The sequence below is a fragment of the Lepus europaeus genome, chromosome 2 (genome assembly GCF_033115175.1).
Source record: "Lepus europaeus isolate LE1 chromosome 2, mLepTim1.pri, whole genome shotgun sequence".
NCBI classification, from domain to species: domain Eukaryota; kingdom Metazoa; phylum Chordata; class Mammalia; order Lagomorpha; family Leporidae; genus Lepus; species Lepus europaeus.
In genome coordinates this window covers 64,544,839-64,565,038 of record NC_084828.1, presented here as the reverse complement: position 1 = coordinate 64,565,038, position 20,200 = coordinate 64,544,839, and the positions used below count along the sequence as shown (strand labels likewise).

The following is a 20,200-nucleotide window of genomic DNA, read 5'->3' as shown; positions in this document are numbered from 1 at the left end:
ACTGTAAATCCATGACTGGACAGCCTAGTCAGGTTGTGCTAAGGATCTGAGGTCATATGATGCTGGTCCTAACTTTTGGGGGCTTTTGTACAGTGTCCAACAGCCAGTAGATCTATATGCTTATTTCATCCTTTGTGGACATGCTTATTTCTTCACCCAGTATGCTCATTTAAAAGGGAAAGGCAGAGAGGTAAGATGGTCAGTATCCTGGTAGAAATGTAGAGTCAGCAATTTGATCAAGAATCCATGCAAAATGCATATTATGAAAAAATTATGCATGAATTTCAACTTTTTTCACACCAAAATAAATATTTAATTTAATTGTCCACCAGTATTTTCTGGATTTAATTATTTGAAAGGCAGAGTGACAAAGAAGGGGGGGGTGGATAGATAATCTTCCATCCATTTGTTCATGTCCCCAAATGGCCACAATGGACTGGGCTGGGCTAGGCTGAAACCAGGAGTCTAGAACTCCAGCCAGCCCTGGAATCTGGGTGGTGGCAAGGTCCTTAGTGTGTGCCCTCTTTGGCTGTCTTCCCAGGTGTATTAGCAGGGACCTGGATAGGAAGTAGAGCAGCCTAGATGCAAACCAGTGCTCTGATATAGGATGTCATCTTTGCAAGTAGTTGCTTAACCCATAGTGTCACAATTTCAGCCCACAAACTTTTTGAAGTATCTTCAGATTCCTGAAAAATAGTTTCAGATTCCTTAGAGTACAGCAATTAGGGGACAAGTTATAATGGAGTGAAAGACAAAATTAAATAAATTCTTGAATCCCATAGAATTTCCATGTTGTTAACTTTAGGAACATTTCATATTTTGAGATAATATATTTTAAGTTTATATTATAGTCAAAAGAATATTGGCTACACTAAATACAGGGTTCAACAAATAAAGAGGGAAAAGACCATAGTCTAGCAAGAGAATAGGAATAGGCAATACACAACAGTCAAAGGGAAAGATATCCACTTCACTATATAAAGTGAATTTTAAAACAGTCATGAAACCATTGAGACTATAGCAGCATGTAATTCTTATTAATTTTTTTTGGAAAATATTTAAAACAAAGCTTGGCAAAACACCAAATTTGCAGCAAAATCGAAACATCTTCAGACAAATTTACTACATGACTGAAAATCTCTGTGTTCCAGTCTTAACAAGGCAATGGAAAATTACTCCAGAGTTCCCCAGCATGAATTTTGTGAGTGCTTACAGAGAAAAGTTATGAATTTCTATCATCAGAACTCCAGTGTTGTCTGTTTTGAGGAATGTAGGGTGTTTCACTTTTAGGTGACTGAATGATACAAGCAACAAAAGATTCTTGGAATTAATTGAAGAGCATTTCTCCCTTCATGGCCATCAGTACAGTCCAAAGTCTTTGCTTAAAAAGAACAGGTAAAAATACCCAGAAAGCCTGAGGTTTTCAATGTTCCAAATTGTTCTCTGCAGATTTCCTTTTGTGTACTGAATAGAAAGCACTGATTATGTGATCAGTTTTTTTGCCCTAGAAATAGCTTTATTTCACAGAATTATGTATGTGTCAAAATTCACTGTAATAGATTCTTCCTATATTTTCATTACTACTGGAGTGAAATAAGGAGAATATAGAAAAACAGGGTGTTGATTAATCTGCAAATTGTAACACAATCTATAATTAATGATTTTGGAAACATAGGAAATATACCTGAATTTATGGTTACCACTGGAATATTTAATAGTGATCATGATTTTTAAAAATCCATCTCAAATTCTTTGGAAATTAAGTGGAGTTTACTTAATTTATTAATAAATTTAAATTGTGGAGAAATAAAACTTACCTGGGATTATATTATCTAAGTTACCATAAATTGGTGTGTCTTCAATATAATCTTCATCAACCCTATAGTAAGAACAATAATTGATCTTATCAGAGTCCAATTTATACACAATTAGTTACTAATCTATCACCAGAATTCAGTATTGAGTGAACTATTGCATGTTCTTGTTCAACCTCAACCAAACAAGATACATGTGTGTTCATGTGTGAATGAGTGAACATATGCTTGTGTATGTATGTATGTTTACCCGTGATTGAATTTCAAATATTGAAGTAATATTAGTAAATGCTTATTCATCTCTCCCTGTGTTTTACATGCTACTTGAAGTACATTTCATATGTTTGTTCATGTAATTCTCAGAACAGTCCCAATCTGGTAGGCTATACATCATCACCACTTTACTGATGGGGAATTTGAGGCACAAAGAAATTATATAACTTGTTCAAGATCACAATACTAGTAAATGGCAGCACTGGGATCAAAATTGAGTTATCCATTAACAGTACAACTATATCATCTCTTTACTTACCCATAATACTAATGTCACAATTTCTATGTTTTCAGGGGCCAGCTTTGTGGCGTAGCAGGCTAAGCCTTCACCTGCAGTGCTGGCATCCCATATGGGTGCTGGATGATGTCTCGGCTGCTCCTCTTCTGATCCAGCTCTCTGCTATGGCCTGGGAAAGCAGCAGCTGATGGCCCAAGTGCTTGGGCCCCCTACACCCTGGCTCCTGACTTCGGATAGCTCCAGCTCTGCCCATTATGGCCATCTGGGGAGTGAACCAGTGGATGGAAAACCTTTTTGTCCTCCCTTTCTCTGTCTGTAACTCTACCTCTCAAATAAATAAATAAATCTTAAAAAAAAAAAACTATGTTTACTATAGCAGGCATTTATCTTAGCAATTAGTGCATTTTATCCTACCTCAGAGTGCCTGTTTGAGTCCCAGCTCTAGCTTCTACTCCAGTTTCCTGCCAGTTCAGACTCTGGGAGGTGATGGTGTTGCCTCAGGTGGTTGGGTTCCTACCTCCTTCATGGGAGCCCTGGATTGAGTTCCTGGTTCCTAACTCTGACCTCAACCTAGCTCCAGCCATTGGGAACATTTGAGGAGTGGATAAGAAGACGGAGGCAGTTTCTCTCTTTCTCTTGCTTTTACTGTCTTCCTGTATGTACAACTTTCTCAATCTCTCTCTGTCTTTTAAATAAATAAAATGTACTTATTAAAAAAAAAGCTAAGACAGCACCTTTCTTAGCTCCTCTAATAATGACTCTGTCCTTTGTTCTAGGCCCTGTCTAGTGCACTTGGGCCTCATTCCTTTGTAATCATAACCTCTACTCTACCACCAATGGCTCTACTCCCAACATGTGTGTACTGATGGTCCTCTTCCCCACTTCATGCTGTATAATTGTTCAAACCTGGTAAATGCCACTCTTAGGATCATTGGTTACTATCCTCACTCTGTCTTTTATGACCTTGTCTAAATATGATCAGAGTCGGCAAACTTGGAAGGCTTCCATAGCCTTGGCAACTCATGACGACAGCCTAGGATGGTTACTGGCGCCATAAACTAGAGTGTCAATTTGTTGGGTCAACAACAGGAGCCACTGTGCACTTGCTCCTCATGTGGGATCTCTGTCCTTAATGTGCTGTACATTGTGATTTAATGCTATAACTAGTACTTCAACAGTATGTTTCACTTTGTGTTTCTATGTGGGTGCAAACTGTTGAAATCTTTATACTAAATTGATCTTCTGTATATAAAGAGAATTGAAAATGAATCTTGATGCAAATGGAAGGGGAGAGGGAGTGGGAGAGGGGAGGGTTGTGGGTGGGAGGGAAGTTATGGGAGGGGGAAGCCATTGTAATCCATAAGCTGTACACTGGAAATTTATATTCATTAAATAAAAGTTAAAATTAAAAAAAAAAGCTAGAAACTATATTTAGTTTACATAAACTACGTAGTTTATTGTAAGTTGGCAGATTCAATAAAACTGAATGTCCTTTTTGGGGCTGGCACTGTGGCACAGCAGGTTAAAACCCTGGCCTGAAGAGCCAGCATCCCATATGGGCTTCGGTTCTAGTCCTGGCTTCTGATCCAGCTCTCTGCTATGGCCTAGGATAGCAGTAGAAGCTGGCCCAAGACCTTGAACCCCTTCACCTACGTGGGAGACCTGGAAGAAGTTCCTGGCTCCTGGCTTCTGATTGGCACAGCTCCAGCCATTGCAGCCATCTGGGAAGTGAACCAGCAGATGGAAGACCATTCTCTCTGCCTCTACCTCTCTCTGTAACTGTCTTAAAATAAATCTTTTTAAAAAAAAAATTGAATGTCCTTTTATGTCCAGGTACTAGTTTAGGTATTTTACATATGTTGTATAAAAGGCCCAGAGAAAGTATACAAAATTAATATTATTTCCCATTTCACAAGGGATAAGCCTGAGATTTAAGTATATTAACTTATTTTAGGCTTATGTATAATGTCAACAATTACTGCCAATTATGACAACTTTCTTCCATGCCGGTGCTCATATGACCTCAAGACAATCCTATTTTATATACATTCTTATTCTCTGTACATTCAGTTCTCTATGATTCTGAAAAAAAAGATATGATATATGTAAATAATGTGAAAAACAGTTCAAATGATACCTGCATGAAATGGTTTGGAAAGTGTAGATTCTGTGTGTATTTTGCTTATCTGATAACAAATGAACTAATTCACAACCTTGCTTTCCATCTAGTAGTTAAATACAGCTTAATATTGTGATATAGAGTCATCTCTGTTTATGTTTTTCTCTTGCTTAGAAAAGAATAGCTAAAGGTAGAGAATTTTTAATAAAGCAACCCATCTATTTTTCTTATCCCACATAGATAGCATGTACAACTGGCAAATGATAAATCATGTCAAAGAAAGTGAACTTCATTTCATTCCTTATGAATGAAAATAAGATGTGATTTTTAATGTAGTGTCCTATGTCTACAGGCAGGTCTCAAATGATTAATCATTGCAAATAAACTATTATTCAAGAGTAGTTTCTGATGAACAAACTAAAATATGTATTTTTACTTAGCAGAGCCAGATACCCCAGTCTATTGTAAAGATGTTGAAAACCTAATCAATAAATCTTTGCCGGTACTTTATGTGGAAGATAATAGTAATTAACTTCAGAAATACATAAACAGCTCTATAGATGAAATGCTAGTGTACCTCTGAGTTTGGGGTCAGATCGCACTCTCCTTTTCTATGAATACATCTGAAATGGTCTTCTAACCAATAAGTGAACATATTGACACTCAAAAATTATAAAAAATGTCTAATAATTATATTTTATTTTTATTTATTTATTTATTTTTTACAGGCAGAGTTAGACAGTGAGAGAGAGAAAGAGAAAGGTCTTTTTTCCGTTGGTTCACCTCCCAAATGGCCACTACGGCCAATGCGCTGCACCGATCCGAAGCCAGGAGCCAGGTGCTTGCTCCTGGTCTCCCATGCGGGTGCAAGGCCCAAGCACTTGGGCCATCCTCCACTGCACTCCTGGGCCACAGCAGAGAGCTGGACTCAAAGAGGAGCAACCGGGACAGAATCCGGCACCCCAACCGGGACTAGAACCCAGGGTGCTGGGGCTACAGGCGGAGGATTAGCCTAGTGAGCCGCGACGCTGGCCAATATTTTAAAAGTATGTTTCAGGCCGGCGCCGCGGCTCAACAGTCCCGGTCGGGGCGCTGGATTCTGTCCCGGTTGCCCCTCTTCCAGGCCTGCTCTCTGCTGTGGCCCAGGAGTACAGTGGAGGATGGCCCAAGTGCTTGGGCCCTGCACCCCATGGGAGACCAGGAGAAGCACCTGGCTCCTGCCATCGGATCAGCGCGGTGCGCCGGTCGCAGCGCACCTACCGCGGCGGCCATTGGAGGGTGAACCAATGGCAAAGGAAGACCTTTCTCTCTGTCTCTCTCTCTCACTGTCCACTCTGCCTGTCTAAAAAAAAAAAAAAAAGTATGTTTCAAATTTTGCACTTTCATTTATGTTTTTCTCTAGTCTCTATTTTAAGATTTTTATTTTATTGTAAATCTTTTTTCAAAAAATTCCTCAAACGGTTTATGTTCTAATTGGATTCAAATAACTCATTTTAAAAATTATTGTTCCTGCCTGGACTTAAATTCTCCATTCAATTGTCTAACTTATAAAGCAAGAATATTAAAGTAGTTGATTCCTGTGGTTATTTTGGTTCTCAAATTCTTTGATGTGAATGTAGGATTCGAAAATTTAAATAATATTTAAAAATATTTCTACAAAATTAAATATTACTGTCTCAGTGGGCTGGAAAGCTGAAGATTAAGAAAAGTATATGTTTAGGGGTTTATCATAATCATAAGTTTGTTTGGGCTAATGTTTATTTTATTTACTTAATGGAATTTCCTTGAATAGATGGGAATACGTCTGGGTCCCAGCAGCATAGAAAAGTTATTTAAAGTCCTGAAAGAGGGTGAAATTGTTTATGGAATGAGTTTAGGTAGAGAAGAGTTTCACTACAGGAGCCCTTGGGAACTCTGGTGTTCAGGTTCAGCTGCTGGTAAGAGAGAAGGGAAACCAGAGAGGTGGCTCAGAGCCCAGAGAAGCAAGAGTTCCAAGTGAAGAGTGTCAGTTTGCCAAGTGCTATAGATGGACCCAGGAAGATGAGACAATGATTTGACCTTGGACAGTTCATTGGTGACCTTTACAAGAGCTGACTCAGTGGATTAGTGAGGACAGAAGATCAGATAGAGTAATCCCAAGAAAGAGAAGCTGGCAAATATGGAGAGAATATAGGTGGATCCTTTAGGTTTTGCCATATGGGAGGCAGAACAGTAAAGAAATAGCTGTAGAAAAACTGTTTTTAAGGGAGCTTTTTTGTTTTAGCTTTTAGGTATATATAATACAGCCTGCTTAAGGTGATTTTTGTGTGCCTCTCTAGTTCCAAGTATGACCAGAGAGATATTAAGATCACTAAGAATAACTTGGAGGTTGCCAAGGACTTGTTTAAAAGTGTTTTCAAGTCTGACAAATAAAAAAAAATACCGTCTGCTTATGTATTCATACGAATGATGCGAAAGGGATAGAACAGGTAATGATGCAGGGAGAAAAGGGAAAGCTGCCAGAGTGAGATGTTCCTAACTATTTGATTATTATATTTCTGCCATCTTTGATGGGACTATGTCATGGATGTAGGTGCCTTGGACTTGAGGTGAGAGAGCATCAAAGGCCGACGTTGTGGCGCAGTGGGTTAAACAGCTGCTTGTCCTGGCTGTTATGCTTGCCATCCAGCTTCACACTAAAGCACCTGCGAAGGCAGAGGATGATGACTCAAGTGCTTGGGTCCCCGCCACCCATGTGGGTCTCCCAGATGGAGTTCCTGCCTCCTGGCTTCAGCCTGGCCTAGATCTGGCTGTTGTAGCTATTTGGAAACTGAATCAATGGCTGGAAAAAAATCTCTCCCTCTCTCTTGCTCTCGCTGTCGCTCTCACTCTCCCTCTCTCGCTCTGTCTTTCAAAAAGTAAATTTTTTAAAAAGAACTCTAGTCCAGAGGAAAAGTTCAGGCCCCAGCAATATTTCATGTGGCTAGAGATTAAGAAGTAAATTTCAGTGCTGCTCTTTGAGAAGCAATGATATATAGCAGAGTGAGGTTGTACTACCAGTGACTGAAGCACTTAAAAAGGAGGAAAGATTTCTAGAGCAGTGATACAGAGCTGGGAAGTGACAAAGAGGTAACCAAGAATAAGATTTTGGAGCGCATTAGCACTTCCCATGGACTCAAGAAATACTTAGGAAAGGGTAGACTTCTTGCAGTAACACAGGATAACTTGTACACAAAAACAAGTAAACTGGAGGCTGGAGAACTTAAAGGCACTTTGATTACATGTGTGGCAATGGTCATACAGAGGGCTTCATTTGCATACCTACTTTGGGGTAGATGTCAGAGAAGACTACCCAGTGCTATCATAAAGATACTCAACCCTGAGAACACTTGTGAAGTAACCTGAGACCGAAGGTCTGCTCCAGGGGGCTAGTTATACTTAATTACTGTATTTGGCAAAGAAGGGAAATGAAAAGGATTCCCATCCTGCAGAGTTCAAAAATCTAATCAATCACCCTGAAGCAGAAGGATGACTGGGCTGAGATAATGTTTTTTGGTTAAAGGGACTACAGGACCAGCCAGGAGCAGTCAATGTAAAACTGCAGGGAAGTTGTCCTAATAAAATTTTTGAGAGGGACTGAAAGCTGAGGAGGCATGATAAACTTAAATTATTGTAAATCTGAACTGCTGTTGTAAATTAGGCAATGAATATATTGCAAGTGAGTAGGAATTTTCTGAAACCTTAGTTTCCATCCAATAAGCAGCAACTTTTTCAAGTTCCCTGTTTTTTTACTTTACACTAAAAAAAAAAAAAACTAAAGTTCACCAGTGCACATTTTATGAAGCTATAAATCTACAATTGAACAATTTGATTAAAATCCAGGATTCCCTGGATCCCAGACCCATGCTATTTCCACTGCACTATCTTCCTCATTCAAATCAAAAGAGAAGAATGGTGTAGAATTATGTTTTAAATGAAAAATAAAGTGGCCATGGGAAAATACCATAAAGTATATATTTGGGTTTATGGTCTGTTTTTGATGCTATTCTGTTCTTAAATTCATTGTATTTCTGATCTACTATCTATTAAGGGCAGGGATCTGGGGAGGCATGAAGACAAGATCAAAGAAGCCAATTGTTTCCTGTCTAGTCTAGTTGTCCACCAGAACAAATATTGAATAGAGGTAGGAGAACATGATGGAGAACCGATTATTCCAATGTGATACAAGCTTGTCTCATTTCTGTCTAGCAACAAACTGTTCTGAAACTGAAGAAGCGTCAGTAATTCTTGCCCTTATTTCTGTTTGCTTTATTTTAATGTTTTAAATGTTCATGACTGAATCTAGCTTTTTTTTTTTGTTTCCTGGGGCCTCCATGTGCCCCCTTGTAAAAGTGATGCTGATTTCCAAATCACACAATCAAAGGAAATACACAGCTTATAAAATACATAGACTTATAAATTAAAATACCAGTATCTTCTCTAGATAAAATCTGTATTATATATTCAAAATTTGCCTAAGTGGAAATTTATTACCATAAAATGTTAAATCCTTTAGAGAATGTCTATATCTATCCACTTCTGCCTTTCTGTTGTTGCAGGACAAGCAGAGTTTGGTCAACCCAGTTCTCCCTTGCTTGTAATTTTCAAGAATAACCCTAAGTGTGCTGGGAATACAGCATTCTGGAATAAAGAGCTGGCTGTAATTGGTCCAGTCTGCTCTAGAGGCACAGTGGTGCTCCTGAGTTTTAAACACAATGTGAGCAGCTTTCTCTGGTCCCTCAGCAGAAGTACAAGTGCAGCAGGTGCAGATATCATTCCATTCACCTCACTTGGTTTTTCTGAGCCTTGGGGAACCAGCTTACAGTGAAACCTAGGCTTCTGTTGCCCCTTGCTGCCTGTCTGTAAGTGACCAACCTGCTTCATGCAATTCATTGCTTGTGTGAGTGTTCTGTCTCACCAGAGTCAAGTGAGCTTTCACTGTGCAGTCCAAAGTGCAGTGTGTGGACTCCCATTCTTGGTGGTTGGCAAGTAACAAAGTTTTCCACTGTCCTTGCAGTGGGAGTCCTCACTTGGGACTTGTAGTCAATGTAATTTTTATCTAATTGTTTAGCATAGTGCTTGTTTATTAATATTTATTCACTGAATGGTTTTATAAAAGAACAAGCCTCTTTTCCGCACTTGCCCTATGGCTAAGAGCCTGCTAGCACTGAGATGAGTAATTTATCAGTTTACCCCTCTGGCTCTTCCCATCCTAGTTCCCAAACCACCAATCTGGTCTTTAGCTAAATGAACTTTCCATCATTATATCTAAATTGCCTTACAAATTACAAGTATCAAACCAATCACCAAAGAGATTCACTTCTACTTTGTAGATATTTAGGACTTTATTCACGTTTGTTTTAGCAAACTGTAAGGTGATCATCAAATCATTCAATATGAATTAATGACTTGAAATTACCTAATGTTAAAAAATCTGAGGGTGGGGCCAGCACTGTGGTACAGCGGGTAAACCTGCTGCCTGCAGTGTCAGCATCTCATGTGGGTGCCAGTTCATGTCCCAGCTGCCCCACTTAGGATGCAGTTCCCTGTTAATGGGCCAGGAAAAGCAGCAGAAGATGGCCCAAGTGCTTGGAACCCTGGACCCACGTGGGAGACATGGATGAAGCCCCTGGCTCCTGGCTTAGGTTTGGCTCTGCCCTGGCCTTTGCAGTCATTTCACGGTTAACCAGCAGATGGAAGACTGTCTCTCTCTGTCTCAGCCTCTCCCTCTCTGTAACTTTGCTTTTCAAATACATCTTTAAAAAAAAGTCAAAATAATCTGAAGCTAAGCATAATCATAAAAATAAAAATTTGGTGTATTTGTGTATGGGAGTGCCTGCAGCTCAGATCCTGAATCTGCTAGAGACATTTTCACATGTTAAAGATTTTTTTAAAAAGCATTTTAGAGGCCAAAAGATGCTCCCATTCTTATCCTACACAGTGCAAAGCTCTGCTTTTCAAAGCATTTTCAGTCTAGCAATTTCAAAATCCCTCTAGGAAATTTTTTGATTTAGATTTTTTTCTACTTCTAAAACAAAAATCTCCAAATTAATTACATGTTTGGGTCAGGATATACTGTCCAAGAAAATGAAATTTCTGTAGTAGAATTTACACCATAAACTACTTTTAAAAAAAAAAGTTGATACTGTAAAATTTCTCTGCAACTACCTCAGAAAGTATTAAAGAAAATAATTTATATCTATAATTGTATATTATTTTATAGCATATATGTATTACATTTCCCCGTTATCATTTCCTTACAAACAGCACATTTACAAACAGTTTTGTTTATATATGTGTGTGTATACAAATCTTAAATTATACTTGGTATTGCTAGATTATTTTGTACTCCGAATTCTGAGACATAAATCTGTATATAGTTAACTACATTCCAACAGGCTGATCTGAGACCTAATTAGGATATATGCTCCTGAAATTAATGAGAATTCTATAGATGCCAGCATAGAGTCTCATCTCATTCTTCATCTGGCTCTCTCATTGATTCAGGATGAGTTAAAAATTAGGGAAGATAGTAATTCTGTTGCTTTTAATCTTCAGATGGGAATAAAAGTAATTAAAATTCACTTTTAATTTTATTTTACCCCAAGTGCAATATCCTTGAGCTAAATCTATAAGCAATGTAAAATTTTTTTTACCTTTCCTTATTAGTTGGGCATCATGATTCAATTTCAACATACCTGGGAATGTAGTCATCAGAGTATCTGTACATATAATCTGAAAGATATTCAAAATACACAAATTAAAATAATCTTTGACATACATTTGTTAAATCTACAGACCGTTCTAAGGTAATGTTAGTCTAAGTGTCAGTCAACATCTTTGATTAGGTCATTTGAGCTATCTCTAATTAAACTAGGGACAAAAACATATCCTATTTGGACCATTCAGATTCTCTCTTTTTTTTAATTTTTTTTATTGACAGGCAGAGTGGACAGTGAGAGAGAGAGACAGAGAGAAAGGTCTTCCTTTGCCGTTGGTTCACCCTCCAATGGCCGCCGCTGCCAGCACGCTGTGGCCGGCGCATCTCACTGATCCGAAGCTAGGAGCCAGGTTCTTCTCCTGGTCTCCCATTTGGGTGCAGGGCCCAAGCACTTGGGCCATCCTCCACTGCACTCCCGGGCCATAGCAGAGAGCTGGCCTGGAAGAGGGGCAACTGGGACAGAATCCGGCGCCCCGACCGGGACTAGAACACGGTGTGCCAGTGCCACAAGGTGGAGGATTAGCCTATTGAACCGCGGCGCTGGCCTCAGATTCTCTCTTGATAGTTTAGAATGGAAATAGTACATCTTGTAAGAGATATGGAGCCTGGATGCATGGCCATTTTATTCAGGGAAAGACTACGGAGAGAATTGCAGGGCCTCCATTCCTGCCTCCCTGTTGGTGCAGTCCTTTGTGTGGCATGCCTGTATTGTCTGTCTATCAGTTCCAGGAAACACCTCTGCATCTTTCAAGTAAGTTTTTCTCTTTGTTCACACTTACTTGGACAGGTTTTTTTTTCCCCTTACCATAAATAAATAAGTACATTAAATTAAAAGAACAACAACCAAAAAAATTGAAAGCCATAGGACAATCCTCTCTCTCTCTCCCTCTGTGTGTGTGTGTGTGCATGTGTGTCTGTGTCTCATCTATCCAACTATCCTAAAAGTGTTAACATTGCTTGGCACGTGAGCAACGACACAAAATAATATCAAGAAGGTGGTTCTGGTCATGCTGACCCGTCATCCACATGGTACAAATAGTGGTAAGGAAAGATAAGGGTCCCAGGAAGAGACCTGGACAAGGCTTTAAAGCAGTGTTTAGAATCAATCAAAACAGTAAGATGGCTTCTATAGGAAATACTTCCCTTTGGTCTGCAGAGACAAGGCTTACCAGAATTGTTATTAGAACAATAAAACCATGAAAAAACTATGAGCCACATCTCAGTAAGTAACCCACTGTTGAACCTTGAAGTTGGTAGTTCAAAGGCAAATAAAAGGAAGTATTTTTATTTCTAGTTAAATGCATATATGTATATGGGGGTAGGGACAGCAGGAGCAGGAGGCTGGAACGGAGAAGTAACCAGAAACTTATACAAGGCACTCAAGAGGTGACACCAGTGGCTTCCACCCTCAGTTTGTGGTTCTCTGCCCAGTCTTGCTGCAATCAGCTGCACTTAAAGATCAACCCATTCCTTTGAGGGAATTTCACCCCATAGAGTGTCTGGGTTCGGTTCCCACCTCCTTACACCAATCCAGAGTGGGGCCTAAGCTTCTGGATTCTAAACAGAAGCATCTGTGTGAGCTTGGGGCTAGAGAAAACACCTTTGGGGTTACTACCACCCCCACAGCACAGCAGCACTACAGGCCCCCTGCTCAGCTCAAAGCAGACCAGATCTTGCTATTACCCCATAAGCTCTGGGAGGCACCCGCCTGGCACAGGCAGGGCCGGGAAGCTGCCCCCTCCCCAGTACATAATGCTCAGTGGAGCATCCTGCGAGGAGGTGGGATATCCTGATGAGGCTTCCTTGGCAGTGGGGTACAGTTTTGATAATGAAAATCTTTATTATGAAGAAATCTGTATAATCCACTCAAGAAATTTTGATGTTGAACAGGATTGCGATTTATAGCATGATATTTGTTATAATTGCATTGATTCTTATTCAAATCGATATCAAATAAAACCTATTCATAAAGAAATGACTAGTATTATCTGAATCTCTGACCATAACTCAGACAACTGAAACGGAATGGTAATCTTTCAGATTTAAGATATGATGAAGCACTGTTTGTTGGTAAGGAACTGGCAATAATATTTTCAAAAAATTAAGTCACCAAATGGTTACAATATTACTTTTAGTTAGATTTCTGTGCAACAAAGTTCAGTTATACTCCAGAGATGTTACTAATCATTAAAGAAACATTAGTGGAACAATTTATGAAAATAATCACAATGGCAGATGGACATGTCACACATCAATATGTCTGAAAGAATTCTGTGAAGAACCAAATTAGGGAAGATTTATTTAGTAAATTGCTATGGGACCAAAAGTGAAGAATATAATTCATTTGGGATATGTCAGAAATACACTTCATCTAGTCCGCAGGAAATGTCTTACCATGAGTTGCACATAGGAGATGCAGTCGTTGTCAATTTTTTTCAGGTTAGTTGTGTGAATATGAATGGACATGGATGCTGGGAGAAGGTCAAGAGGAGACAGTGATGGTACACAGTGGCCAGTTAATAACAGTCCAGGAAAATCCAAAGCTTTGAGAAGTTAAAATAATATAAATAATCTCAGAAGAAAAAGTAGCTAATACAGGTCAGAAAATTGTCCATTGGAAAATAAAACAGGAGATGACATACATATTGGTTTCTATGTGAAGGGAATGCTTATTTCAGGTGATTATTATTATTATTCAGATTTGTCTGAAATTAAACTGCATGTGCAAAAATTGTAGCCTAATGCACTATGGGAAAAAAATCAGAGTAAGGAAACAAAAAACTTTAGATTTGGAACCACATCTGCAGGGTATTTGCCATAAGACAACAACTTTAAAACTATGATTCTCAGTTTTTCAACAAGTAAGGATATAATGTCTATAAGAAGGAATAGATGTGGAAAAGTAAATGTGACAATTTGTTAAAACATTTTATAAAATGAAAAACATCCTTATGGATATTGTGCAGCATAATACATGTGCTATAACAAGCCACAGTTTTGCTGTGATCATTTCAGCTGGGAAGTTTCTTCATTAAATGAGTTAGCTGAATCAGGCTGGCACTACTAAGATGGTATTTTGAACTTAAAAAATTTATAAATAAGACTTGATTTGGAATAAAATTACTAAACTCTCACTTTGACAAGAACAACTAAATATTAACTTGAATGAAAAGACAATGATAATTTGAAAACAAAAATAGTGTCATTTTTAAATTAGAATAAGAAAAAAATTGAATAAAGTAAAAAAAAAAAAAACCCTCCAAAGCATACTAATACTTTTAAAGGAGAATATAGATTTTTTTTCAATTGGAAGAGTAGGAAGTACAAGTGTTAGTGCCTGAAAAGTGTACTTGTACAATATACAAAAGGATAATTCTGCAAAAGGCAGACACAGATGAATGGATCATCAGCAGAAAACAAAATTAGAAGTAAGAACAGAAAGCATTGTGGGAAGAAAAAGGAACAGCTCCATAAATGATACAATATAATAATGTGATGCTCGTGTAGAAGATAAGGGAATGAAAACAATGGGAAAAAATAAGTAATGGGTAGAGGACATTACATTTCAAACCAGCTCTATTGAAGAAGCACCCTGAAATTGGATTTAAGAAGTTCAAGGATATCCCATACCATGAGACTTTTAGAGTTTAAGTGTGTAATCAGGAGCTGAGAGATCAGTATTGAGTGGTTTTAGTTTTATACTATAAAACTTCATCCTAGAAGAAGACTAATAAAAAATGATCTCTTTCAATGGGGAGCAGTAATGAAAGATTCGGAGGTTATAAATGAGACTAAGGGTCAGCAAGCCCAAGCTCCTAAAAAGATCTTGCTCTGTCCTAAGGGTTCATATGTTTATTTAAAAATACACTCTGTCTTGTAATTTTCAATGCTATTTAGCAAAGTTTAAAAATGTGCTTTGAAACGAAGCAGTTAAATGCGTAGGATTGCATGTGAGAAGAGGTAGGTGAGTTTTCAAAATCCTCTCCTGTGATTCATATGCAAACAGTTGTGGTCAGGTTCATAGTTGAGAGGGTATGATGCAAATACATCTGCTTTTATGTTTTCTCCTTTCTAGTGTTCATCCTTCTATGCACAATTCACCACGACAAGAAACAACCGCTCATTGTTGGAACTCCATCATAAAATCTTTCTGATACATTTTCATCATGAAAATATGAAAAATGACATAAATTTCTACTGAATAGAAGATACACGGATAGGCCTTTGATGAATGACAACCCATGCACTTATTTATTCTCCTCAAAACAGAGAGGGAGCACTGGATAAAGAATATTCTTTGGATTTAAAGGAGACAAAACTAGTATATACCTATCAGAAAATGAAATAAATACAATCCTCCTAAAGAACGGAATTGGACAAAGAATCACATACAAATGAAAGATTTATTTTCAGGGGAAGAAAGAACCGTATTTCAAGGCTCCTACCTAGCTGCTAGAGGAAACATCAAGGAGAGGCTTATCTTGTCTATCTGATTGAATGTGTAGATACTGTACGGTTGCTGGGATAGAGATTTTCTTTTGTAAACTATTTGATACACCAGCAACACTTATTCACTGACTCTTTGCCAAGGTGGAGTCATATCTTGCAGGTTTCTTAGCCACAAAGTATAGCACAAGTTGCAAACATAAAAAAGTTACAAGAGGCCAGATACAGGGGCATTGCATTCACAGCCCAAGCTGGCTGCTATTGATAGAATCTCTTCTAATCTGTCCAGGAGAAACAAGACAGGCACTTCAGGAGGCCTGAGAAGGAGCCCAACAGTCTGCAAGACTAATCCCACATCTGCATAGAATCTCCGAGTTAGATCCATGGTATTTGTTCACAGAACATGGAAAGGATGGCAGCATGATTACAATGTGAAGACATGTAACAAAGTTGTGGAAAATGGAATTAAAAGATAAGTTAATTTTGGTGCAAAAATATAGAAATGCATGCATACATTTTTTGTACTATGCATTTCCATGAACTTTTTGAAGATAGCTCGTAATTGTGGAAAGATATCAAGAGAACTTGGGGCAGTTGGGAAAGGGCTGTAGTGAGGAAGCACAGAGGTGGGATGAAGACAAAAGCCATTTCTATAGCATTGATATTTGCTGCTCCAAAGTAAACCTTGTGCAAGACCTACGGTTGTGTGGTCCACCTAAGGAGAGCACATGACTGCCCAAATAACATGATTTGTGGTCCAATAATCTTTAGCACCAACTCCACAAAAACCTACAGAAAACTCCCTAAAAAACGGACTTGAATGTGACTTACATGACTTTACAGGCTTAAATAATACAGAGAAGGGGGTAGAAAGTGAAAAGGAAGCTGGAAAGGACCTGGAAGGCATAGTGATAGTGTGGGTGCCCAAGAGGCCAGAGGAAGTAATGTTAACTGAAATAACAGATTTTTAAATTAAATGAAATGACCTGTTGCCACAATAGGCCCTTAATGATTATTTGTGGAAAGAGAGAAGGAAGCCCTAGGACTACATAGAAGTTGATGTAGGCTGTAACAGCCCTATGACCAATGTACTAATTTCCTTACACTGTGCTAAGGTATGCACATAGAATTCTCAAAATTCTATGGTCTAGATGGTATTTTCCAAATGTTATAAAGAAACTGAGATTCACAGAAGTTATGATACTTGACTTATATCACAAGATTTTCCAGCCAAATATTGACAGCAAAGTTCTAATTCACATCAGGTTGACTTCACAAACTATGCTGTTAAAAAGTTGAGGGAATTGAAATTGATTTGCGAAAACATCTATAAATAGAATGTATTATTACCTGATTTAAAAAAAAAAGGTTAATATTTTCTACCACACTACTTTTAGGCAATAAAGTCATGTATAGTTTGTCTGAGGCAGTAAGAGCTTACACACTTGAAAAGAGAAAAGGAAGAAAGAAACCTCTTCAGAAAAAGCAAAATGAGCAGGTTTCTCATTTTTAGTTAGGTTATTGTCTTTTATCACTGATCAGCTTGCCATTTTAAGTAAACTACTTCATGAGGTTGTATAAGGCAAAATGGTATGGACATGGATAAATAAATTCCAATGCAAAAAGTAGCAAAAATGAGAATTGTAAAACCTTTTCACATTGAGTTGTAAAAAACTAAAAAACAAAGGTATGGTAGTACTTCTGGGGCAGAAGTAGTAAGTCAGTAAAATTAGCCAGTACTGATTATGACCACGTTGGTTCCTAACATCTTTATTCATCACAATTCAACACAATTAAAAGGCTTAAAAACAAATGACTACTTAGATGGAAATCAAATTTGCTACTTGAAATCTAAATTAGACAGCTGGGCTCAGATTAAACATGTCAATCTATCATCGCCTGGCCTGACAAAAAAGTCTTAAGAGTAACCACAGGCACTTGGTTAACAATATAAAAGTAGCAGAAATTATTTTGGACAGAGAATCAAAAAATCTGGATACTTACTCTTGATTTTGCTATTAAACTGTTGTATGATCTCACTATGCCACTTCATTTTTCAGTATTTCATTTTTTTTCACACCTGTATAACCATAATAACTTACTAATTTTTTTTTTGACAGGCAAAGTGGACAGTGAGAGAGAAAGGTCTTCCTTTACTGTTGGTTCACCCCTCAATGGCTGCTGTGGCCAGTGCGCTGTGGCCGGCGCATCGCGCTGATCCGGAGCCAGGAGCCAGGTGCAGGCGCAGGGTCCAAGCACTTGGGCCATCCTCCACTGCACTCCCTGGCCACAGCAGAGAGCTGTACTGGAAGAGGGGCAACCGGGATAGAATCCGGTGTGCTGGAGCCACAGGCAGAGGATTAGCCTATTGAGCTGCGGCGCCTGCCAACTTCTTAATTTTTATACGTTATAAACACTTAAAAATATATTCTTAATATTATAAACACTTAAGAAGATACTCCCAAGGAGACTAAGGACACTCCCTGTAATGTCACCATTGTTCTAAGTTAGCTTTATGCAACTTTTCCTGGGCACATGTCTAACTTAATTTTGTCAATTTGGTTTCATTTCCTTTGTTAAATAAAAATGCATGTACCCTTTCTTTTAGATTCTTTTCTTACTAATTAAGTGTTCTGCTCCTAGGAGTTTCTTGGCTTTAGAATGTGCAGACACCTCCCAGAAGTAGTTGAGCTCTGATTCTTACATCTGTCTATCCATGTATTTCACAGCATGCAAAGGCTGGGCCAATTGCTGGGCATTACAACTATTTTAATCATGGTGCATATGGGCAAAATCCGCATGGTTAATACTACCGCTCAGTCTGTTGAAAAATATGGCAATGGAGGTTCATTTTGACTTATCTGCCTATCCCATGGGAGTGTATGTTAAGAGGTCCAGGGTTCAGTCATTTGCTGTGCCAGTCCTCTTCTGAGTCCATCCCTACTTGTAATCCTATGAGGAGCCTGCATGGTGTTGGAAGATTGAGAAGGCTTGGGTGGAAATTTAAGGAGCCACTTTCCACTTTTCCCATCATCATCACAGAGAGCCTTCATGGTTACTCGAGAATATACCACAGTTTCATGTCTTGTTCAATGAAAGCAGGAAAAACCTGTTACCAGGATAATCCTTTCTAACTCTACACTGTCAGGCTGAGATGAAGATAAATTTGGGAGGGTTTTTTTTTTTTCCACTTTTTTAATATGATCACAGATTTAAGTTAAGACAAGCCTCGTGGTGAAAAAAATTAAAAAGATTTTCTACAAATAAAGCATTGTATTGAAAGTTGCTTCATAAAATTGCCTGCTGCCATATGTTTTTCAGTGAGTTCAAAGCCTCCGTTGAAGCAGGTATCATATGGCTATTTGTTAAAATGTCTCACCTTGCCGCTTCTTTTCCACATAGTGGGAAATGTTGAAGATCAGCGATATAACCAGAGCCAAACCCAAGAAGGCTAGAAGTCCCCAGAGAAAAAAGGGGCACCCGGAGTTTCCTGGAAACAAAAGTAAATATACCTGGTATAAGTAGCTGCTCACTCACTTGTTTTGTTCTATCTATACCCACAATGAAAGCCATCACATCTATTCACAATGAAGGACAAATCCTCTACCAGGAAATGATAACATTGACAACCAAAAGCTTCTTACACATTTTGGAGTGGGTGTTGGTGACCTATTGGATATTAATTTATTTCCCAGGAAACGCCAAGAAGAATATGGTGTTAATAGCTAGCTCTCTGATTAGGCATATCCACCACTATACATGTAAAAAATGCATTTCCTTTTGGAAGTTTGATCAGTGAGTATAATCTCTACAAAAAAATGAATTTGGAAACTACTGCCAGTTGTGCTAAACTGTCATAGGTCCAGTGGCAACCCCAGGAAATATATGCTTGCATGAATGCAGACTGTTGGTCACATCAGTCACGTGAATAGAAGCAATCTCCTGACTGATCACATGATTTGGAGAAGAACAAATGAGAATGTGTTCTCATCTCTTTTTTTCAACCTGAGAGACCTAAAGTGTTTGTTTTTACTAATAAAATGCAAGCCATTCTACTAAAAGAGCAGAACAATGGATGTTTTCTTGTGTGCTAATATGGTTCTTCCCTTACAGACCAAGAGTAGCATCTTCAAATTTTTGTTCATTCAAGTTATTCTTTTTTTTTTCTGTATGCTTTTTTTTAAACTTTTATTTAGTAAATATAAATTTCCAAAGTACAGTTTATGGATTACAATGGCTTCCCCCCTCCATAACTTCCCTCCCACTCACACCCCTCCCTCTCCCATTCCCTCTCCCGCTCCCTCTCCCATTCCATTCACATCAAGATTCAATTTCAATTATCTTTATATATAGAAGATCGAGTTAGTATATGTTCATTCAAGTTATTCTAAGAGAAATAGTAGTTATAGAGTAACACTTAAAATCTAAATTATTGTTTTTGGCAGATCTTTATCTGTTGTTAAAACTTTAAACATAGCAATTATACAGTGTAAAGACAATTTTGCAGAATACTGTAATATAACATAAGTTCTCTAAGAATACATTTTACAGCTTATCTATAGTCTAGTTGA

The 20,200-nt window shown here is 38.3% G+C and overlaps 1 protein-coding gene across 1 annotated transcript in view; it reads right to left on the bottom strand.

The window, feature by feature from the left end:
- Positions 1–20,200, bottom strand: part of LOC133747973 (T-cell receptor-associated transmembrane adapter 1) — a 34,284-nt gene that overhangs the window by 7,072 nt on the left and 7,012 nt on the right. The window contains exons 2-4 of the mRNA XM_062176464.1: positions 19,009–19,119; positions 11,161–11,197; positions 1,818–1,879 (exon numbers count right to left, since the gene is read on the bottom strand). Coding sequence (XP_062032448.1) covers positions 1,818–1,879; positions 11,161–11,197; positions 19,009–19,119 — 210 coding nt within the window. The remainder of the gene's footprint in view (positions 1–1,817; positions 1,880–11,160; positions 11,198–19,008; positions 19,120–20,200) is intronic.